Source organism: Mauremys mutica, chromosome 7 (genome assembly GCF_020497125.1).
Source record: "Mauremys mutica isolate MM-2020 ecotype Southern chromosome 7, ASM2049712v1, whole genome shotgun sequence".
Taxonomy (NCBI): Eukaryota; Metazoa; Chordata; order Testudines; family Geoemydidae; genus Mauremys; species Mauremys mutica.
Genome location: NC_059078.1, coordinates 107,284,070 through 107,308,513, shown reverse-complemented (window position 1 = coordinate 107,308,513; position 24,444 = coordinate 107,284,070). Strand labels below are relative to the sequence as shown.

Sequence of the window (24,444 nt, the reverse complement as noted above, 5' to 3'; positions counted from 1 at the left end):
ATGGGGGGTCATGAGCTGTCAGTCTCCACCCCAAACCCCGCTTTGCCTCCAACATTTATAACGGTGTTAAAAGTGTTTTTAATTTATAAGGGGGGGGGAGGGTCGCACTCAGGTGCTTGCTATGTGAAAGGGGTCATCAGTACAAAAGTCTGAGAACCACTGGTTTAATCTGATTTGGGGGCCTTGCCTCATGTTCACCTGTAATGGTGATGGCCATTTCAAGTTTTTAGGGGATATTTATCCTGCTTGATTTAGATGACTGTGTAGCAAAGAGAAGGCACTGTTTATGACAGAGTACAGTACTGGGATTGTATATCATTTAATGTTCTGCAGAGTGGGCTGCTGAAATATAGTGTGTGTGCACGTTAGGTTTTTCTCACTTGGGATTCTTTTGGACGCAGACCTAAAAATAAATTAAATCTTACAACACTGGTCATGGGACATTCTAAAAAGTTTAGGCATAGTTCACAACATAATTAAAAGATTTTCAAAATGCAGGTCAACTCAGAAATCATTTGAGGCTTGGGCCTGTTTTCCCATTACTGATACTTGCCTAAAACAAAGTGCCAATAAAAGAGTCCATTGAGGAAATTTTTTAATTTCTCTAGGATGGTCGTCTTCATTTAGCCACTTGAGGGTAAATGTTTGCCATCACAGCTTTAGACAAAAAACAAACCAGGTTTCTAAATTGAGCAAAGTATCATCTTAAATTAAATCTAATTGCACACAAAGTAAACTACATTAAAAATAATATTAAGGTTGCAAAATCAAGCACTCAGAAGTTAGGAAATGCCAGAGTTAATGTTGCCAGTGCAAGCTTAATCTGGCCCCCTTGTGCATATGCAATAGTAGTCTTAAATTACACAGTCATGTACTATTTTTTCCATAGAATCCCTGTCTCATTCAGAGTACAGGATGGACAAGGATCACTTAATGGGCAGCCATTCAATATTTCGATTTACCGTCAGTCAGCGTGTGGCCCCACGTGTTATGCTAATCAAGCCCTGCTCTGAAGACAGAATTATTTATTTCCTTATAAACTTTTATCTGCTGCTCATCACTATAGAATCGGTGTGTTTCACAAATATTAAGATTGAGAACACTCCTATGAGGTGAGAGGACGGTATTATCCCCATTTTACAGAACAGGAGTTGAGGCACAAAGATTGTATGGTCAGAAGTGTCCCTTTACTTGGGATACTCAATTTGAGATTTTTCAGAGTATTTAGTATTATATAGTATGCTATAGATAGCGTCTGGGTGGGCGGCATTTGTGTGTGTAGGGATGTGGGCATGCATGTATGTTCAAAGCACAACTCCATTTGATTTCAGTTGCAACTGTGAGTGCTCAGCAATTTAGCAAATCAGACCCTGGGTATCAAGTTCAGAACCCAGAAAATGAGGAACACAGAGTTAGTGACCCCTCTGTGAAATGTTCGGTTTATGTGACTTGCCCAGCATCACATAAAAACTCTGTGGCAGAAGTAGAGATTGAATCCAGTTATCCAGGGCAGCATTAAATCGCGTTATCCATGAGACCATCCTTTCCCTTTCTACAGTCATCTGCCTCATTCACTACATACCTTAAATGTTCTGTAACAAATGAAGCAGGAGTCTTATAGACAACAGTCTCCTTCATTACAGAACCTGGATTCATTCCCCAGAGCAAGTCCTTTCTGTGCACTTAATGAGGCAGGGGTCTTGTGGAAAAAAATAGCATATGATCAAGTAATTAAAGATTATCCTGCATACACGTAAAGGGACACAAATGAAGGCTGCCTAGATATAATCTGGCCAATGAATTATCTCACCTACTGCCCTGTTTGGAAAAGGAGATTCTGGTATGCATGTCAGGTCACATGAGTATCTTATGTTCTACTTAGGGGTGCCAGTTTTGGTTGGATATATTCCCAGAGGTTTCAACACATGGAAAATCTTTAATTAAAGATTGATCTTTAATTCCTGAGACTCCAGGACAATCCTAGTTGGCAACCCTAGTTCTACTTCGATACACCCTTTGACCTATATTGCTTGTTTGCAATCACCTCTACACCATGTCACCCTCTATTGATCACTTCCAAATAAACTGTGAACTGTAGTAAACAAATCCTGTTGTTTAGGAGTAGTTCTTTGCCTAAATAAGTCCTACGTAGGGTTAGGAAATATTACTAGACCCCAAATAGCTAGGGTGTGACACTTACTAGCCACAGACGATATGAGAGATGGGAGTAGGAGGCAATACTTCGGTGAGAAGTCAAAATCTGGGGAGGGGGATTGACTGGTGGTGGTGGTGGTCTGTTTCTCTACCCTTCCCTCTGCTAACTTTTCTATCTTCCATGTGCTGAACTATGGGGAAGATAGGTTTAGAGGTGGGACAACTGTGCCTAGTATTTGCAGACAGGCTGCTGTGCAAGCATGAGCTCCCTGACTTATTGGAGTCCGTGAGGTAGATTTGTAACAAATCCAAACAAAATCTTTTGCTGCGCTCCACTGTCTTTATAAAACTGTGGAGAGCAGCACCATTTTACTGTGGGTTCTCCAAGGCAGGAGTGAGAGGGTGCGAGAGAACCAATATGAACATAAACTGAAATACAGAATAGTCATAAGGCAGGTTTGCAAGCCAATTTGTACTGAATTGGGGACAGTGTGCACGAGAGATGCCTGCTGATCTGCCTGGCACAGCACCTTCTTTGGGAGTGAATGACTGTATTGTGGGATTTTTTAATTAAACAGTCACAAAGAAACAGAATGGTCTCAGAAACAATAAAAGCTGTAATGCTGATTGCTTGCAGATGTGTAGTGAACTGGGGGCACAATAAATGAGAGATTACCTCCATATTTTCCTGGCATGCCACCTGCCTCTGTGAGTGTGAGAAATGTCTTATTGGATTGGAATGATTGCACTACAATAGAATTGTTGGGGGGGAAAGCTGGGATGCCAGGTTCCTTGCTGGCTGGCATTGAACTAGGGCTTCAGGCCCTTTAACACTGAGAAATCTGGAGAACCAACATAAATTTTACTTTTGAAAGATAAAATACAAATCCCCCAAAGCATCACCATTTAAATATCCATTCAGTCATTACAGAACTTGTCATCATAGGTTTTGTATTTTCTGTTGCTGTTGGACCCCTAAGCAGTTGTTGTTAATGTGCTGCTCTGTAGTTTCTGACTTGCTGAGTCCATGGTTTAACTAACAGTAGGTAGGGCTCTTCCTTCTGACACTCTACTGCACCAATGCCTTGGCAGGGTGCACAGGGGCCACCCTGTGAATAAATTAACAAACACATGTAACCCTTTTTTCAGTTCATGAATAATTCATGGACTTTGATTTTTCTGATTCTTTGCTTGAAGTTGTTCTGATGCTTTATGAAAACACATTTCAGCCAGTAATTTGTTCACAAACTATCTGCTTCATCTGGGTCTTCGCCTATTTATTGTTCGTGATGTGTGAATAGCATCCTAAATTGCATGGTATTGTTCCCTGATGTGATGACAAAGGGCTGATCTAAATGAAAGAATTACCGTTGGTTTAGCTAAATCAATTTTAAAGCAAACTAGCTAAACTAGTGCAAACTTTTAATGTATGTGCACTTAAAATGGGTTAGCGTGATTTGGGAAATACCAATTTAAACGAAACTGATTTAAGTAAAGATGAACATTAAACTATCAATTTTAGGGAGAATTGAAACTCAGCTACAATGAGAAAATCTTTGTGGACAGAAAGGGCAGGTCTACACTAAGGGCGGGGGTCGAACTAGGGTACGCAAGTTCAGCTACGTGAATAGTGTAGCTGAATTCGAAGTACCCTAGTTCGAACTGCTCACCCGTCCAGACGCCACGGAATCGAAGTCCGCGGCTCCAAGGTCGACTCCGCCACCGCCTTTTGCAGTGGTGGAGTACCGGAGTCGACCGCGGTGCTTCCGGAGTTCGAACTATCGCGTCCAGATTAGACGCGATAGTTCGAACTCCGAGAAGTCGAACTCACCGCGTCGACCCGGCTGGTAAGTGTAGACTAGCCCAAAGAAAGCTAAGATATTATCCAACTCCAAAGGAGAATCTGTTGCAGTGTGTTAATAAACTTTTCATAACTTTATTCTAGGTTGGTACAGAGGTTACACATTAAGAAAAAAATCAAAAAAGGTAAGTGTTCTATTCCCAGTTCAAATTCATTTTCTCTTGTAACAAATATTTGTTATAAACATATGTCAGATTCATTTCTATATTGGAACTTTGTTAAAAAGTCAACTAAGAACTTTTATATAACTTAAAATCTAGTTGATCTGTTATGCTAATGTTAGCTTCATGTTCTGTTAAATACTGAATTACTCATAAAATGCAGTTGCATCTTGCAAAGTGATAGCATTGTGATGTTCAGCCATTCTCTGTGAAAGATGGAGTAATCTTGCTTTCTGCAATGCAATTTTGCCTTGTTGGCTTGAACTGAGCATAAAATGTCTGTTGACAGCAGACATTCCAAAACAAAAAAGGAAACAGCTGAACTATTGCCTATAATGTTGCATTTTAATTTTATTTTTTGGGGGGAGGGTTATTTTATAATAGTACTTAACCAGAATTAAAGATTTATAGTCTTGATTTTTACCTTTTTAAAATAAAAATGTTTAGAAATACATATTTGCATACAGAAATGAACTTTGAGCTCCTTTCTTTTGCATAGCCTTCTGCATGTCTAAAAGTAACTAAAGTAATTACATATTGAATTCTGTGGTAGGCCTCTCCCATTTCCTAACCTTTTGATTTTTCTATTCCTTTTTGTTGTTTTTCTTTTGGGGTGCTATGTTAAATTCATTTGAAGTAAAACTTCAAGAATGTGCCTCAGTAAATTCTAAGTAGTGGGTATTTAAGTTGAGTGAAAATAATTCCAGGTGCTGCTGTATTAATCTGACTGCCGCTAAATATAGCAAGTCCTAAAACTTCCTTTGTTTTGAAAGATCTTATTGGTTTGAGAGAGATTTCCTATATTTAAAATGGGGAATTCCCGCAGAACCCTTTTTTAATTGGGTGTAGGTGTGCTGGAGACTCACCTGTCCTAAATTAATGCTAGTGCATCTTGATTGTATTTGTATTGCTCCCTGTAGAAAAGCTTCTGAATGCTGACAGTGTTAATACCTACATATTCTTACTCTTTCTCATTCCATTTCCACCCCTCCGCTTTCTTAAGGATTGGAGCTAAGTAGAGAGAGAGAACTTCTTCCTATTACAATACCCTGGGCATTCTGTTTCCTTTGCTTTCTTGGCTTGTGTCTAGATTTTGCAGCTGACCCTTTTCTTGCTTGCACATCCCATCCTTGACCTCCTGAGACTCTCTCTCCTCTGACAAGTGTCTCTTGGTTGTTCCTCTGGCACTTGGCATTTTCTCCTCCTTTCTGAGTCTGTTCTTCAACTATGTTATTCATTCCTTTTCCCTCATCCCTCTTGTGTATCTAATGTGGTTCATATTCAAAGGATTGGGGTGGAGGTTAAAAAGAAAGTTAACCACTCAAGGGCTGTAACTTGGATCCCTCAGTTAAATTAACTTGTGTGGGGGTTATGTTAAAGTGGCACCAACCTATGAAAAGTTAATGTTAATGTGTGCGTGAATACAGAATTTTACAGCTTTTGCACAAAATTTGGTTCAGTTACGCTTCTCTACCTTTGAGAGCTAGTCTAGGTAACTGGAAAACTTGCTGAGGTAAAATAAAATCTATCCATCTTTATTAGTATTGGTACTGAATAAGATCTGAAACATAGCTTAGATCAGGAGTCAGCAACCTCTGGCATGTGGCTCGCCAGGGTAAGCACGCTGGCGGGCCGGGCCAGTTTGTTTATCTCCTGCGTCGGGAGGTTCAGCCGATCGCGGCTCCCACTGGCCACGGTTCGCCGTCCCAGGCCAATGGGGGAAGCAGGAAGCCATGGCCAGCACATCCCGCGCCACTTCTTGCCACCCCCATTGGCCTGGGACTGCGAACCGCAGCCAGTGGGAGCTGTGATCGGCTGAACCTGCCGACGCAGCAGCTAAACAAACTGGCCTGGCCCGCCAGGGTGCTTACCGACCCCTGGCTTAGATGTTTGTGTGTTTATAATTTCAAAATGTCTACCCTTTTTGTGTGTGTGTCAAGGCAAGATACTTGACCACTAGTTTTAAAAGCTGAGCTATGGGAAAGGTATCATCTTATCCTGGTTTAGGGGTATTTGTTAACTTTCAAATTCGATTTTAAAAGTTATGTCCTAATTCTAGGCTCTGTAATTGGGGAGGGAGGCAACAACTCACTTTTAAAGTGAATTTGTTTCAGGCAAGCAGCAAACTTCCAGCAGAAATCTTATAAGATATCCCTCATTGAAATGTGTATGCCTTGCGATGGTAGAATAGGTTGGGTGTGTGTGTGTGTGTTATTGTGTGGCCAAGTCAGGTAACCAAAGGTCACGTGCAGCCCTAAGGTGGTAGTCCTATAACAGGGAGTCTGTTGCGGCAGACAGGGAAGACCAGGGTCAGGAGTAGAAACCTCAGCTGGGAGAGACTTAAAAACAGGATAGGCAGCAGGGCCTGGGTTTGGGAAGGAACCATAAAGTCTGTAAGGGAAGATTTGTGTTGAGTTGAGTTGAACTGTTTTTGTTAATGAACCAGACCTAGATAGGGGATGTGATTTAGCCCATGAGTCTATATACATTCTTCTGGGAACTGAGTTGGGGAACCTGAGGCAGTAGATACATGAGCAGAGGGGGAAGTGCATCTCCTTCCAGGTCACTGTACTTTAACTAAGGAGCTCCCTCTGCTGTATAATGCAGTTTTATATATAACGTTAGGGACATAACGGTTTTAAAATACACATACCTAATCAAATTCAGATCTGAGACATTCATAAAATAGCCTTTCTATTTAATGCTATTGAATAGAATATGAAAAATTCTGTGCAGAACAGAGTGTAGCTATTTGTTAGATAATAATTAGTCTGAACGTATGTATGCCTGGTTACTTTTATATATATATATATAAAAAAAACCTAACTCTTTTTCCCCCCCAAAGGGCATATTTCCTGCTTCCTATATTCAGCTTAAAGAAGCAATAGTTGAAGGAAAAGGGTGAGTTGAGACTTGAAGTTTAACAAGAATAAAATTTCCTATTTGTGGAAATATAATCTGTGTGCTTTTATGAGCTAGGCTAATACCTCATTTCCTATTGGCTAATGAAAGGATATGCTGAACACTTCAAAATTGATTCATAGATTTAAAGGCGAGAAGGGAACCATTAGGAACAAATATCTGACCTCCTGTGTACCACAAGCCGTAGATTTTCATCCATTGATTACTTCATTGAGCATGATAGCTTTTAGTCTTGATTTAAATGCTCCAAATGATGGAGAGTTTATCACATTCCTTGATAATCTACTCTCATGGTTAATAATTACCCTGACTATTGAGCAGTTGAGTTTCATTTTCGGTTTCATTGTTTCTGACTTCAGTTTCCTGCCATTGGATCTTATGCCTTGCTCTAGTAGGCTAAGGATGACTCTAAGAGCAGATATATTCTCATTATGTAGGAACTTGTAGATCAGTGTTTCCCAAACTTGGGGCGCCGCTTGTGCAGGGAAAGCCCCTGGCGGGACGGGCCGGTTTGTTTATCTGCCGCGTCTGCGGGTCTGGCCGATCACAGCTCCCACTGGCCACGGTTCACTGCTCCAGGCCAATGGGAGCTGCTGGAAGTGGCCAGTAGGTCCCTCAGCCTGCGCCACTTCCAGCAGCTCCCGCTGGCCTGGAGCAGCGAACCGCGGCCAGTGGGAGCCACAGTCGGCTGGACATGTGGATGGGGCAGGTAAACAAACTGGCTCGGCCTGCCAGGGGCTTTCCCTACACAAGTGGCGTCCCAAGTTTGGGAAACACTGTTGTAGATGATGATCAAGTCCGTTATTGACCTTTTCTTGAATAAGCTAAGTAAACTTAGCTCCTCATGGTAAGGTATCTGTCGTTCGTTGCCTTGCTGAGAAGCATTTCTACAAAAGATTGTCATCTCCATCGGTGAATCCCAGTGCCAAGTTTTGTGCTGTTATGTACATTCCACTGTCCTGAGTTCACTTGCCTGCAGACATTTTGAGCTATTATATAAAAGCAATTTATACTAATGAAACAGTGCTACATTGATATGTATGAATTTGAACTTTGTTACTAAGTTACTGTACATGTGTATTAAAGGTCATAATACTGTTATAGAAGATCATTTAAAAAAGATATTTGCGAAACAAAAGTAATATTGAGTGGAATTGACGAATGACTAGCCAGATATGAACTTTGGTGCAAAGAATTAAAATATTTCCTCCTTTTTACCTGATCTTTTTTTAACCCTCTTAAATATGTAAATGATAAAACTACTAATCATATGATTACTGCATAATGGCATCTTCCTGGCTGATTAGAAAACTGCCACTAAGTGCTGCACTTTTGACATGCTAGAAGAGCTAACTGTTCCATACTTGGATGATGCACTATTTTAAAATAGTCATCTAGAGACACCTGTGGTGAAGACCTAGAAAACACGTTTTTCCTGTGTTAAAACAGTATTTTGCTTTATTTTTATCAGGATATTATTTATCCTGTGGGGAGGGATAGCTCAGAGGTTTGAGCATTGGCCTGCTAAACCCAGGGTTGTGAGTTCAATCCTTGAGGGGGGGCCACTTAGGGATCTGGGGCAAAATCAGTACTTGGTCCTGCTAGTGAAGGCAGTGGGCTGGACTCAATGACCTTTTAAGGTCCCTTCCAGTTCTAGGAGATTGGTATATCTCCAATTATTACCTTTTTTTTATTACCTTTAAAGGATCAATCATAATGGCATGGTGTCATACATGCCACATAACTGGCTTTCCCCCGATTGGTTCCTACAAAATTAGTACATTAGTACTTTACAAAAGAAGTAACTAGTGTGATACACATGGAATGTTAAAATTTGTGGAAATAATACTTATCGCTCACATAGTGCTTTTTTCATCAGTAGATCAATGTTGTTATTCCCATTTTATAGATGGGGAAACTGAGGGACAGAAGTGAAGTGAGATTTGTGCAAGGTCACACTGCAGGCCAGTGGCAGAGTCAAGAATGGAACTCTGGTCTCCTGAATCCCAGTCCAGAGCTCTGTGCAATAGGCCACATTTCTTCTGGCATATAGTGATATACTGTATAACTTGTAATATGTTTATATTTTCTTTTGAACCCTGTTGTCATGGAATTGGGTTTGAAACTTAGCAATAACCGATCGCATCTACAAATTGGACTATATTAACCATTTTACTATTCTACCAAAAATTGTTTTTGCAAACTTTAGACAGCATGAAACAGTCATACCCAGTGAGCTCCCACTGATTCAGGAAGTTACCACAACACTACGAGAGTGGTCCATAATATGGCGGCAGCTATACGTGGTAAGTAAAATACGCTCATTTTTTTCCCTCTATTTATTCTGGGCTCTATGACTTGGATGGAAAGTAGGAGAAAAGACAGATATTTAAAAAATCAGGAATAGTAGAATGTAAGGTACATAATCTATTTAACCAAGGCCACTCTTTCTTTTCTCTTACTCTCCCAAAGTAACTCTGAAACCCATTTTACAAAGCTATTTTGGGGCTTCTGTGACAAGGCAACCTGGAGATTCAGGTGTTTGGCATACCTCTCCATACTGAGCCATGCTCTGAAAACTGTGGGTATGATATGCAGGATCAGGGACTTGCAGAGCAGGTCTTGGTATAGTAGTGTCTTGTGTTCTTATGAGACCACGGTATGCAGTAAGAGCTGAGAAATGATGCAACATGATTTAGTAACATGCCTGCCTCTGATTTCAGTCACTGCACCAAGAGGTAATGATATGAGCAGGTCACCCTGGAGGGCTGGCTTTTTATGTGTTGTAGTTTTTTTTTTAGACCATATCAGATTTTTTTTTTTAAAGTCAGGAGAAATGTTTGGGCCTATCAGACTTTTCATTGATATTCTGTGCCAATTAATATCAACTCATGTATTATTATTATTATTATTTTATTATAATAATAATAATTATATACAGTGCAGATGAGTAGTGTTTACTGGCTAGGGGTTGTTAGGATTTGATCATACCGAACTCTCCAAACTTCACATCATGAGACTTTAAATGAAATTTCAGCTATGTCCAAAAAGGAATCAGAAAATAGTCTCCATTCTGAGTTGGAATCTGACTCGGACCCTATAAAATAGGGACAGATTTAGAATCAGGGATTCAAATTTGAAGTCTCTCTTCCCTAAATTTAAAAATGGTTTGGATTCAGGGCCAGTTTTGGCCTAGATAGCTTTGCGATACTAGGGGTAATATAATACAACATATTTTGAAACTTAATACAGTAGCTACCTCATCCTGGACAGTGTTACTATGACACCGGAATAATGGAAAGGAGCTGCGCTGTTTTCTATTATTTAATAGGTGCCACAGTTTGATATTTCATAATGGATGTTTCAAGGCTAAATCATTGTTAAATTATTTGCAATCTTCAGACTGAAGGAACTATAGAACTATAAAGTAGTATAGGATCTAGCCGTTTGTTACGTACTTGTTGTGTGATCAGGTGATGAAAGATCCCTATTGTAATATTTATCGTTAAGGGGGAGAGATTCAAGGTTGTTATGACAAATTCAGAAAACTGAGATTAACTTTTGTGGGGGTTAAAATATCCTTAAAATGCATCAATATAGGCCTTTTTGGCATATAAAATACTAATGGACAAATTAAATTGCTTTGTTTGGTTAGCACAAATTTTAAATTCTCAGTTTTGATTATTTTCCTATGCATAAATTCTAAGTGAAAAGTTAGTACTCATTAATTAAACCAATATGTTAATATCTCTGTCTGACACATACAAAACTTCTTAAAATTCAACAGCTGTGTTCTATGCATGCTTGTTTTTGATTACACAGTAGCATCTTACAAATGTACAGCAATAAGCATTAATCGTCTGTCAGATTAACTGAAAAACTACAAGCTTGGAGTTAGCTATGAATATTTTGTGATGATCTGGGTAGTTTCAGACAGTCAGCTTGTGCTTAAATATAGTGATTTTAAAAAAAATATGGCTGAAATGTAAACAGTATTATTGTAGTCTAATACCATGTTAGAGGAGATGCAGCATCCCAGTGCTCTTAGTTTAAGGTCACTACAAATGGAAGATTAGCAAACCCATCTTCTTTAAAGAAAATGGGAAATTTCCACTTCAAAGTATGTTCTTTGCTATTTGATGCAAAATTTCTAGATGTCACGAACAGCTGTATGAAATATATATTATTAATTCTGTTTTTGTGGCAAAAGTAAAGTGAATATCCTGCAAAAATAAGATTTTGAGAACATAACTTGGGAAAAGTGAAGATAACAAGGAAATAAATTACTACTTGAGTGTGGTAATGAGCATGTTTCACATAAAGGGACACTTAAAAGAAGCTAGAAACTTGGAAGGTGATGTGAATGATGCAAAATCCACTGCAGTCAATGGAAATGTTCTGATGGACTTCTATGGGCTTTGGATGAGGCCCAGAAAGGAGAGGGAAGGGGAGACAAAAATGAATTATGTTGGAAGTGAATCGGAGAATGAGATGTAATATGATGCAGTTGAGGCTAGAGAGAGAGATTGAGAATATCAGATGCAAGTGAATATAAAGTAGAGATTTGACATGATACTAGAGCAAAAATGCTTTTCTGGTGCAAGAAAAGGATGTGTGGGACAGGACCTGGAAGGGACAAAATATGAAAGGGGCTGAATTGGGAAGAATAACTAGGAAGAACAGAATGAGAAATGACCCTAGGTCCCCTACAGGCTGTCTCCTTCACACCCCCAGTAACTTTCCAGACTCTCTCCTTGAACCCCTAAAACAGCTCATTCTATATTCTGATCCCAGTGGCTTCCCTATTTCCTCCCAAACTTCTAAATTACGTAGGGATCAGAGTCCTGCCAACCCCCTGCTTTCATTGCTTGGGAGCATTCAGAGGGGGAAATCAGCGATTCTTTCTCAACTTTGACGCACATGGAGCTGCACAAAACTTAGCATAGGTGGTTGGAAGTGGGGGGCATGGGAGGGGGAAGTTTGTCAGAAACTCCTTCCTACCCACATATACTTCTCTTATACCAATTAAACCATTGAAGAATTCTGCCTAAAATGTGAAGTACTAATTCTGATATTAAATATATAGCATCTCTTACATATGAACAACCTCTCTATAGAAGCAAGTACCTGATCATATTGCATGCTGCTTAAATTCAGAACTCCTTATTGAACAGGGAATGCATGCTGCTGTCTTTGGCAGGAATTCATTGAAACGACATGCCCCAGTCATTGTTGTGGTTATAAAGTGAATAGATAAATTGAGTCAAATGCTACATTCTGATCCATTCATTTGTGGTCCATGTCTTACAGATAATGCTTGCATTACGTAACAAAATTTGATTAATCTCTGAATGGACCATGGGTGGCCTTCCCAAAGGGGAGCTAGGTAGAATGAAATGGTGGTTTATAGATTTATAGAGTTTAATACCAGATAGAACCATGAGATCATCTAGTCCAGATCTTCTCAAATGTCATTGCAGCGTGACCTCCTTCTGACAACAAAAATTACTACACGACCCCAGGAGGAGGGACTGAAGCCTGAGCCTGGCCAAGCCCCCTTGCCCGGGGACACACACAGCCAAAGCCCAAGACCCCCACCCACCCTGGGTGGGACCAAAGCCCAAGGCCCCCAGGCATGGGCCTGTAACCTGAGTCCCGCTACCCAGAACTGAAGCCCTCTGGTTTTGGCCTCGACCCTGGGCCCCAGCAAATCTAAGCTAGCCATGGCAACCCCACTTTGGGGTCCCGACCCACAGTTTGAGAACCCCTGATCTAGTCTGACCTTCTATATAACACAGACCATTACATTTCATCCAGTTATGCTTTTATTGACCCCAGAAACTTGTTAGTGGTTCCCAAACTGTGGGGCGGGCCTCCCAAGGAAGGCACAGGAATATGTCAAAGGAGGTATGAGCTGTGTGCGTGGTTTTGTGTGTGTTTGGATTTTTTGGAAGAGCTCTGGCTGTCAGCCTTGTGTTGCTGGGGCTCATGCATGCCCGGGAGGTGGGGATAAAGGAGACAGCTGGAGCCCTGCTGCTCGGACTGTGAATTTGGTAGGACCCTAGATATAACATTCACTTGCTGCCTAAACTGTTGTGTAGTATTGCTGTGCACTGTTAAGCAACCGCTGCATCTCGCTCCAGAGGTGGCCCTGTTTCATGGTCGCTAAAATTTAATCCTATGTGTATTTATATAAATACTATCAGAGAAATTACTTCTTCCCTCTCAAATATGGAATTCCATCTCCCTGTCCCTTGCTTTCTACCTTATTTTCCCCTCCCTATAAATATTATACTGCTCTGAGCTGCTGGAGAGCCTATATTCAGTTCTGAGCTAGATAGGTTTAAGATCTGATCTCTTGCGACCCTAGAGCACTGTAAACAGGTATTCAATATCATCATAAATCCAGAAACACCTCTTCTTTTAACGGCAGAACAAGTCCATCGCACCCACCCCAGTAAATTATACAGTATTATATTAGTCTTTAAAACCAAAGTGTTCTTTCTTATATTATTCCTCTAACGTCCCTGCTGTCTGTCTGTCCTTTTGAATTCTGTGTATATAACCATATAAAAAAAAAGATGTTTATAAACAAATAACCATATAAACAAAAAAGATGCCTTAATCCTAAATGATTCACAGTATTGAGTAAATCATGGTCAATGTTTTAAAGGAACTTAGTCTCCTAAATCAGTATTTAGGCACCTAAATAAGAAGCAAGACTTTCAAAAGTGCTGGCAACCCAACAGTTCCCATTGAGGGGACAGCTGCATGCTCAGCACTATTGGAAACCAAGCTTCTAATTTTGGAGCCTAGCGTTAGACAACTAGTTTTGAATCTCATGGCCCATGTTTTTAATTTGTCATATAAAAACTCTAAAATGTGCTCTGTTTACCTTTTTAAAATAACATTGACAGTCTTGTTTATTTCATTTTCAAACAGCAAGATAACAGAGACATGTTCCACAGTGTACGACACATGATATATGATCTTATTGAATGGAGATCACAGATACTCTCTGGAACTCTACCCCAAGATGAGCTCAAGGAACTGAAAAAGAAAGTGACTGCCAAAATAGATTATGGAAACAGGTTTGTGATGACTACTTCATAGTGTGCACTTCTTGAGCGGGGGGGGAGGGGGGGGAGAATCAGCCTTGTTGTATTACATAGCAGTTCGAAGGCACCACATATGTATGAAGAAAGTAGTTCTGTAAGGAGTTGTACTTGTGTTTTAAGTAGCAATCTTCTTAGAGTATGGCGAAGTGGGAAAAATTGCAATATAAAAGATTTTTGATACAGTACAAATTATAATTTGTGTACTAGAATCTTTCTGTTAAGCTGTCACTCATAAACCTTGTGACACCATCAGTTTGATGTCAGATTAAAACTGTTTTTTCTGAGGTCAGATGAAAGATATAGATGTTCCTGTCTTTGAAAAACCTTTGACAATTCCACATAAACTGTTGCTGCCTCTCTAGTATCATCAGCTATTTGCACTTTGAACTTGTTAATGCCCTCATGCAGTGCTAGAGGATTTGTCTGGGAAATGTGGGGTATCTCATTGTGCTGCTGCTTGTGTAGTATCTAGCTTGTATTAATGGTTATACTGTTAAAAGTTGATTAGATTTCATAAGCATTTATATTCATCCAGAAGATGAGGATAAAAACCAGAAATGGCACCTAATTAATGACAGATGTTACAATGGGACATGCATCAGATATGTCAGCAACTTAGATGAGGTGCCTTTTGATTTAAGGCTAAGCCTCCTGAAAACTATTTGGATGGAAGGAATGTTGTGTTTGAAAATTGAACTAGTTAGCTGTAGATTAAATCATCCCATGGTAAGGAGAAATGTCATACTACTCAGTTGTGACATTATTTTTTAATTGAAAGCGAGGAATCTTTCCTTGCTTATACACAAAATTGGAATCTGGTCAAAGTAGCATTCTCAATAATGAGAAGGTGGGGTAATATAAAGTTATTGAACTCCTGGGGATGGAAGATTGATCATCCAAACTTTCTTTAATTGCCACTGTAGTATGATTAGCTCATGAGAATTCAGCTATTTGTGCTTTGCTACTTAAATACTGCAGGTTCTTCAGTTCTTGTGCTCATATACTTTTTCAGCAAAAATAGTAATAAAAAAAATCACTAACTCCATTCAGTAAGTCATTTAGCATTTATAATCCAAGATGCGATCTGTTGTACCCCAGTAGACAGTTAACCAGATGTTGTTGATATTATTTGTTTGGCTACTGTATTTTACCATCTGGTTAAGGAGTTGGTTAAAGTTATTCTGAATAACGTCCAGATGCTCAGTGTTCAACACAATAGAACATCTTGTTCTGTGTCTTTTATTCATAATGTTCTGATGGACTAATTAAGTGATCAAAACATTCCCTGTAGAGTAGGGGAGAGAATTGAATTTGAACTTTTGAGTAAATATGCACATTTAAAAGGGTGCAGTATCTTTTTAGTGTAGCCATATATCATGTTTTCTGTATAATGAAATAAAATGACAATTTCTAATATCCAGACATAAGAAATATTCATTATGCATTAAATATATACTCTCTGGATTTCATGTATTGCTTACTTTTTCCATTGTGTTCCTGAAAGTAATTATCTGAATGGGCTTTTTTATAAATAAAGGCAGGACATTAATTTTATTGTGTTGTGATAATCAAAAACTTTATCATTGTGGATTTATGGACTTTTGTTTTTTAAATGGGTAGATATGAGATTATGAGACTGGATCAGTTTATTGTGTATCGCTGACAGGTTTCTTTTTGGGGTTGAAAAGCTGATTGTAAATGTCATAGGTCTCACCCCCACTTAGAGCTGTTGGGTTCCAATATGGGGACCTGCATGGACTCCTCTAAACTAAAATTCTAGTTTAGATCTGGTAAAAGCTGCCACCACCCAATAATGTACGTGTATTGGGACACAGTCCTTCCCCAAAATCCTTGGGGATTCCAAGAGCCCCAAATCCATGGAGTTCTTACACCTAGGAGAAATAAACCATTCCCCCCTGCTTCCTCCCCCCCTCCCTTTTCCTAGGAGAGATACCGGGATTCAACTACAGAGGGATGCCTCCCTCCTCCCCTTTCTCTGAGAATTTACCCAAGGAAAAATCAACCAAGTCCTTAACAGAAAAGATTTATTAAAGAATAAAAAGAAAGTAACTGTCTCTGTAATACCAAGATGGAACAATACACAGGGTCTAAACTTATTAATCTCTGGAGAGAATCCCCCCTCCTTTCTTTCTCAGTAAAAGCAATGTAACAGCAAACAGGAATAAAGAATTTCTCCAGCAAACACACAATTGCAAATGTAGAAATCAAATTATAAGACTAATCCACCTTTCTAATTAATACTCACTATTGGATAGTAGGAACTACTCCAGGAGAACTTGGAGACATGTCTGGCCTTTCTTAGATCCAAAAAGAGCACACAGAGCAAACAAGGAACACAGACAAAGGCTTCCCTCCACAGAGATTTGAAATTATCCTGTCCCTTGATTGGTCCTCTGGTCAGGTGTTTCTCAGGTTACTGAGCTTGTTAACCCTTTCCAGGTAAAAGAGACCTTAACCCTGATCTGTTTATTTATGACAGTAAACAAAATGAAACACTTGGGAACAACTCCTTAGTCACTGACATGTTTTTACAAATGTCACCTGTAAGTAGGGCGACCAGATGTCTGGATTTTATAGGGACAGTTCTGATTTTTGGGTCTGTTCTTATATAGGGTCTTATTATCCCCCCCCCACCCCCTCTCGATTTTTCACATTTGCTGCTGGTCACCCTACCCGTAAGTTAGAGAAATGAAAAGATAAAGTCAAAGTAGTTTCTGCTCCTGTTCATTTGACAATCTGCGCCAGTGGGTTTCCACTCTGTTGTTCATAGTTTCAAGGCGGAATGATCAGTCACTGAGTATTAGATTTATTTCCCTTCCTCCTCATCCCCCTTCCCCCCCGGCTACACTGTTCTAGACACAGGATGGCTCCTGTGCTTTCCTGAGCTCCAGGCAGAAACATTTGACTCCTCACAGAGCAGACAACTGGCTGAATCGATGTGCCAAATATTTCCAGTGGCAGGCTTCCGTAGCCATAGTTGTTGTAAATCCTCTCATTCTGCTTCCAAACCTAGGCTAGGAGTGTCTCTGCCCTCTCACAGCAGGCAGAAGAAGGTGTCATGTCCACAGCTGTGGCAGCAGTGGCAGATGAGGATGCCGTGCCAGCTCTTTATCTCCGGCTTCAACCGGAGAGTCAAGCTTCTCACCAGGTAGCTCTCCTTAGGAGCTGAAGCCAGTCAATGGATATTGCAAGGTTTCCTGAACTGTCCTCTGGCAACCTCACTGTCTTTAGCACTGATGTTCCACTCCAGGGCAAATAGTATTTCAAAGACTGTCACAGACTCAATTGGGCACCCTCTTGCTGGCTACCCTCCAACGTTGGAGGGAATCCAAGCCTCTGTGTCTCTGGATGGCGTAAGCCTTTCAAGCCTGAATGGAATCCAGCCACCTCTCTAATCTCTGGGTCCCTTGGCACACGTTCTGGGTGCAGACCTCCTGTCCGCACCTCATCCTGAGATCTGGAAACTGCTGTCCAGCTGCCTAGCCCCTCTGGGCTCAGTTCTGACCCTTCAGATTCCCTCATACTTAAGCACATCTTCTCCCAGAACTCCACCTCAAACGTGTGAACTTTCTGGTTTGCAGTGGAATCTGAGGCATGCAGTAGTTGTAAAGCAGTTTACACACAGAAGAGGTACAGGTCTAACACATTTGCTCTTTTTGTCAGCTGCACAAACTTTCCCCTGACACTGTGCTATTGTGCATGTTTCAAGGACAGATGTAGCCTTTGGTGCAGCTGTTCTTCGATCTCTACTAGATCGGTCATCCTGGCCCCCACCCCCAGAAGTTTGGATGCTGCTTGGAACTCGTCTACAGTGAAGGACCCATAGAAACAATTATTCAAACAAGGAGAGATTACTTACCTGTACAGTAACTGCAGTTCTTTGAGATGTTCTGTTTCTATTAATGCACCACTACCTGTACTCCTTCCCCTCTACTTTGCAGTCCTTCCCTGGGCTGGATGGCCTAGTTGAGAAGGTACCAGAGCGGCGATGGGTCCACCCTCCCCTATATGCCCTTGAATCAGAACACAAGGATGTATAGGGCGCAGACGCAGATCTTGCACACATTGCTACCAAAAATCTCAGGTCAAAAGCCTGAGGGTTTGCACACATCTGAAGTGCAGCATTCATAGGGCTAACACATCTCAAAGGTAAGTAACCTCTCCTTCCCTGGGGAACCCTTCTGGACTCAGGAAAGAAGGGAGGGCTTCCTGCTTTATGCAGCCTCTAAATGCTAAGTTTCTGGAGACAAAAGACTCTGACCCATCAGCTCTTCACTATTGATAACTTTCAGCCCCTTCTGTCAGATGACATCCAGCTCCATCTCCCCAGTTGACCAGAAAAACCTGTAGGGTGACCAGATGTCCCGATTTTATAGGGACAGTCCTGATTTTTGGGTCTTTTTCTTATATAGGCTCCTATTACTACCCACCCCCTCCCCACACCCCATGTCCCGATTTTTCACATTTACTGTCTGGTCACCCTAATCCCCTGCTAAACCTATTCTCATGGTTGGGAGCCCGTCTTTTGTAAAGAGCTGTTATCCTTCACTGGGAGAGCACTTAACTGCGACAACTCTTTTGTTGTTCTTTTGCCCCAAATCTTTGGAATTTCGTCCCTACATGGAGGCAAACAAACAGCAGAGAGGGCAAAAGGTTGCACATTCAAAATTGAGTTTGCAGCCTGGTAAAGACACAGTTTGTAATCTCACTCTGTTCACAAATTTGACAGACAGATTCCCAAATCATCACATCCTCTGCCCCAGCTTTTCTGAGCAGCGGCCCTATACATTTTAGCACTCCAATCCTTTCTCCTAACCTAGGGACAGAGCACAGTTTTAGATGATCGTTCTGTACAAAGACCCTGGAACACCACACCACTTAGCACTCCCTTCCTCCTTCAACTCAAGGCAAGTCATTGAAGAGTTTCTTGCACTGAGACTGGAGGATGCTCAACTTCTCAACAGTCCTATGTTTCCTCCTCTCATGGGAATGATACTCTCAGGCCCTTAATTTAAGGTCCTCAGGTGGTGTAGTGTTTTATTTCAGGTAATCTGGAACGTTATCTAGAGGGGATTTATCCTGAGATCCTGTCCTTGGTGTGTCACACTGTCAAGGACTCCAGGGCTCCATATGTTCATGAGGCTTCTCCTCTAACCTTATCCATGGCTCCTCCAGCTTCTGCACCCAGCTAGAAATGGTTCAGAGTCTTCCCTGCAGAAGAGAAGAAGGAGAAACTGCTACCTCCTGTCTATGTTCTTCCTACTCAGAAGAGTCAGGCTTTGTATGACATTTCAGTGCTGATGATTGGGATTCACCCAATTGGGATTTCTAGGACTCTAGGTTTTAGCAAACTCCTGATGAAAGGACTGCCAGAACAAGAATTCACAAGAGAACAGGAAAGAGTAATTCTCTGAGGATATTTGGAAGATTAAGACCTTTTCTCTTCCTCAAGGCCTTGGCCAAGATTGTTAGAGAGAATTGGAGGGATATAAACTGTATGTTCTTCGTCCCTTGGTTTTATGACAAGTTCTGGAGCTGGCACAGTGGAAAACAGATGATTCTCCCAAAAGATAGACTGTGTGTATGGGGATAAAAAAATCTTTCTGAAGAGGCTAATCCTTGACACTTGGACCTTACTGACAGAAAATTGGACTCTGCCTTAAGGAAAGATAAAGTTCTTAGTATCTCATTTGCTGGGTCTCATAGCTTTTGCTTCTATGGATTTGTGGATTTCTGAATAAACATGGAACTGCCTGCCCAGGAAGATTTTTAAAAAAGAAGCTAGAACTCGTTTATTTGACAACCAATTTGTATGTGATACTACTTACTTTGTTTGTCCAGAATGTCAAATGAGACAGCGCAGAAAGAGATTTTTCTCTTTGTATAAATCAGGTATCCATGATTACATATTCAACATTCTGCAATTCGTGTAGGCCTTTTATGCATAATGATAAGTAATCTGTAACTTTTTACATAGGATTCTTGATTTGGATCTGGTTGTAAGGGATGAAGATGGCAACATTTTAGATCCAGAACAAACCAGCACAATCAGCCTTTTTAGAGCTCATGAAATAGCTTCCAAGCAAGTTGAGGAAAGACTACTAGAAGAAAAGGTAAGATACACTATCCCCAACTGTTACCTTTTTAAATTAAGAATCTTGTAAATTAATGTAAAAATAATGATAAAATATAATTAAAACAGGATTTTGGCTTAGTCTTCTGTTTTAGTCCATGAAGCATTCTCAAGATCAAAAGTATCAAAAATACATTGTGTAGCTTATCTTATATGGGCTGCATAACTTACCCACCTCTTAAAAAAACGATTCCTATACTTCAGAAGTGTAAATGTTGATATATTATTCTACCAATAAAATAATGGATGGATTACTGTGAGAGAGAACTACGAAGATGACATGAGAGAGGAGATGCATATTTAATGAAATTGTATATATTAATGGTGCTTTTTCTTGAGGCTTAATTTAGGATACAGTGTTCTGCTTCAGATCAGTTAACATTTTCATTAGGATTGTATATGGGATCTGTATGCTGAGTTTAAAAATGTACTTGTTGAATCATCTGTGGCAAGTAAAAAGGTTCCCTGATAAATGTGCAGGCAAAGCAAAAATTTTTGCAGAATTTAAGCTCTTTCTCTTTAAATTCTCTCTCCTAAAGACCTGTCCAAATGTGAACAGTGAAATCTGCTCTTCCTGAGCTTTTATGCAGATGTCTTCATTGTCTCTGCTGCTACTCAGTGGTGTGCCAAGCAGGAGCAGAGTGTAATTAACGAGGCTCTGGATAGGTTGTGGTGCTGTTTACAGTCATCATCTTGTTGCTCTTGGGAAAGCTTGAAGCAGCAACAACAGAGGCAGGCCCTAAAGTCATCCATTGCAGAGAAAGACTAAAAAATAAAAACTAGGAGATGGGCAGAGTAACGGTCCTGTCTTCTCCCCCTTCTTTCCTTGCAGCCTGTAGGAGGTCTGGGAAAGAATAGAAGAGTGGAGACAGAAGGAAAGCTCGTCTGTTCCAGCAGACAAATTTGAAGCTCGATCCTTTGCTCCATTCTGTCTGTTCCCCCTTGGTAGCTAGAAACTAATACAAAACAGAGCTCCAAGAAGGGTCCAGGTAGAGCAGCCTGCCAGAAATCTCAGCACCCTTCCCATTGCCAGTATAGAAAATGGCAAGGGCTGGGGCTTCTTCCCCCTGGAGGGGGGCACACTCTTCTTTTGCCCTAAATGTTTCAGGTAAACATTTCGTAGTGGAAGGGTAAGATTTAAGGATATGATTTAAGAGTGTGATTTTAGTTGTTAGTGCTGTTTAAATGTGGCTGTTTTGTCTCTCTCAAATTACAGTCTCAAAAGCAGAACATTGATATTAACAGACAAGCCAAATTTGCTGCCACACCTTCGTTTGCTTTATTTGTAAATTTAAAAAATGTAGTCTGCAAAATAGGAGAAGATGCTGAAGTCCTGATGTCTCTGTATGATCCACTAGAATCAAAGTTTATCAGGTTAGTGTCGTCTGTCTGTTGCACTATGTATACCTGTTTATCTTGTGTCTCTCTGGATTTTGGTTTAAAAATTTTTTTTTAATTTTTTTTTTTTTTAATTTTGGTTGAGTCATAGCAGATTGGAGAGGGCTTTTTGGAAGGTCAGTTTGCTGGGTAAACTTTAGCAGAAAGTTAGCTGGGAAGCATGGATTATACAGCACTTCATCTGCTTTATTCAACACAGCAACAGATTAGTCTCCCTTGCTTCAGTACATTAGAAATTTGTAGAGTTCCTTATTTCATTGTCTTTAGTTCCACCTGTGTAGAGGTAAATGACACATGAACAAGACTTGGCTCATTCACTGTTCAGATGCCTTGGCAGTCATCAGAGAGAGTGAGTGTTCTGGATCCCCTGCTTTCTTACAGGGACTGCATTTTACTAGGCTGAAGAAGAATTGCTCTTCTATTCATAGTACATGCAGAAAGCACAATAGCAGCTGCCCACTGGGTAAATGTTCCTGTGATTGTAATAGGAGTGAAACACACCTGTGATATCAGGTTTAAAGAGACAAAAGAGTATATTACTTTTTGACCCCCATAAAACTTCATCATTAGTATCCATATGTGGCTAATGAATTATAAAATTACTTCTGTAGGCATCTTAAAGTTAATGTTGATGCATGTTTGGTTTAGATTTTGAAGTATGGTTCTGTTCTAAAAAGTGACTTTAAAAATGCAGTTATGTGGTGCCATATTTGTGTCTCACTCAACAGATTAGATCTGGAAATCAGATGGTTGGTTTGTGTGTATTTCAAATTGCCTGCCATGCAAGCTCAAACTGAGAACTGAAAGTCAAGCTGGGTACTTTTGGCTCATGCATAACCAACGACAGAACTCAGTTAATTGTCCTACTGTTTCATGAGCTGAATAAGAATCCAGCTCATTGTCCCAGAGCTGCACTGTTACTCCTGTATTAACAGGTGTAAAACACCAAAACTAAACCCTCCCCCTCCCCCCTGCCAAAATAACAAGAAAACCCCAAATATAATTTAGTCAGTAAAATGACAGAAATGGCAATGTTTACACACAAGGAACAAGCAATTGGGTAAGAAGGTGCTATCTAGTATAATCACTTCACTGAGCAGAATCTCACCGTGCTGAAAAATAGGTTGTTTAATGTGAACTTAACCTAATTTTGTAACATCTGAACTCATACATATATATCTAAATACATATCTATATATATATATTTAAAAAACCTTGTTCTTACAGTGAAAACTATCTAGTTCGATGGTCAAGTTCTGGGCTGCCTAAAGACATAGACAGGTTACATAATCTTCGAGCTGTGTTCACTGTAAGTGTGCTTTTGTTTTTGCAGTGTTTAAAGTGCTTTGTTTCCTATCTTGAAAAATGCTAAAGAGTTAACAGGTAGTAGACTACCTGTGCAGACTTGAATTTAGGTCCTGGAGAAACTTATAAGTCACTCCTTGTTAATTACTCTCATGCAATTTCTGACCACTGTGGTTCATGTGGGTAAAGGCCAAGTTGAACCTCTGACAATTGTGAAAAAGATTTAAACTGTTCAAAAATAGTTGGACGCCTTGGCTTCTGTGTAAAAATTAATGGCTTAAATATTGTTATGAAAATTCTATTGTCAAGAGAATAACTTATTCTAATGCTAAAAGGTGAAAAGACTAAATTCTGAACAACAACTTGTCTTTCTGCTGGCTACTAAAGTAAAACCTGAAATGAATAAGAGTCTTATAATGTATGGAAATTAATATTTCTAGGACCTTGGCAGCAAAGACCTGAAAAGAGAGAAAATCAGTTTTGTCTGTCAGATTGTAAGAGTTGGCAGAATGGAACTAAGAGACAACAACACAAGAAAACTAACCTCTGGGCTAAGACGACCTTTTGGAGTAGCAGGTAATCTATTCTCCTTAGTTTTTACATAGTCAGAATTCACTGTAAATAAGAGCTGATTTTAATATTGAATAATTATTCCATGTTTTTTTCAGCTTTTTGGTAAGGGGGAAAAACAAGCTACTAAATCTTTCATGTGTCTCTTAGATACATATGTTACACTTGATGTAATTTCACTTAGGAAGGAAAAATCAAAAGCACAACTACAAAATGGCGAATAACTGGCTAGTACTATGGAAAAAGATCTGAAGGGTATGGTGGATCACAAATTGAATATGAATCAAGAATGTGATGCATTTTTGAAAAAAGGCTAATATTGTTCTGGGCAGTATAAACAGGAGTGTTGTATGTAAGACACTGGTGAGCCCTCCGCTGGAGTACTGTGTCCAGTTCCGGGCGCCGCACTTTAGGAGAGATGTGGACAAGTTGGGAGAGTCCAGAGGAGAGCTACAAAAATGATTAAAGGTTTAGAAAACCTGGCCTATAACAGAAGGGTTTAAAAATCTGGACATGTTTAGTCTTGAGAAAAGAAGACTTGAGGGAATACCTGATAAGTCAAATATGTTAACAGCTATTAGAAAGAGGACAGTGATCAATTGTTACCAATGTCTACTGAAGGTAAGACAACAAGTAATTTACTCTTGCAAGAGAGATTTAAGTTAGATATTAGGATTTTTTTTCTAACTATAAGGGTAGTTAAATTCTGGAATAAGCTTCCAAGGGAGGTTGGGGAATCCCCATCATTGGAGGTTTTTAAGAGTATGTTGGACACACACCTGCCAGGGATGGTCTAGGTTT

At 40.1% G+C, this 24,444-nt stretch overlaps 1 protein-coding gene across 2 annotated transcripts in view; it reads left to right on the top strand.

Annotated features, from left to right (window-relative positions):
- The window catches only part of DOCK1 (dedicator of cytokinesis 1), a 561,291-nt gene that overhangs the window by 59,362 nt on the left and 477,485 nt on the right, over positions 1-24,444 (top strand). For both annotated transcript variants that reach the window (XM_045023408.1, XM_045023406.1), the window contains exons 3-10: positions 4,100-4,140; positions 7,022-7,077; positions 9,308-9,404; positions 14,041-14,189; positions 20,215-20,350; positions 21,587-21,744; positions 22,996-23,077; positions 23,514-23,649. In XM_045023408.1, the coding sequence (XP_044879343.1) occupies positions 4,100-4,140; positions 7,022-7,077; positions 9,308-9,404; positions 14,041-14,189; positions 20,215-20,350; positions 21,587-21,744; positions 22,996-23,077; positions 23,514-23,649 (855 nt within the window). The remainder of the gene's footprint in view (positions 1-4,099; positions 4,141-7,021; positions 7,078-9,307; positions 9,405-14,040; positions 14,190-20,214; positions 20,351-21,586; positions 21,745-22,995; positions 23,078-23,513; positions 23,650-24,444) is intronic.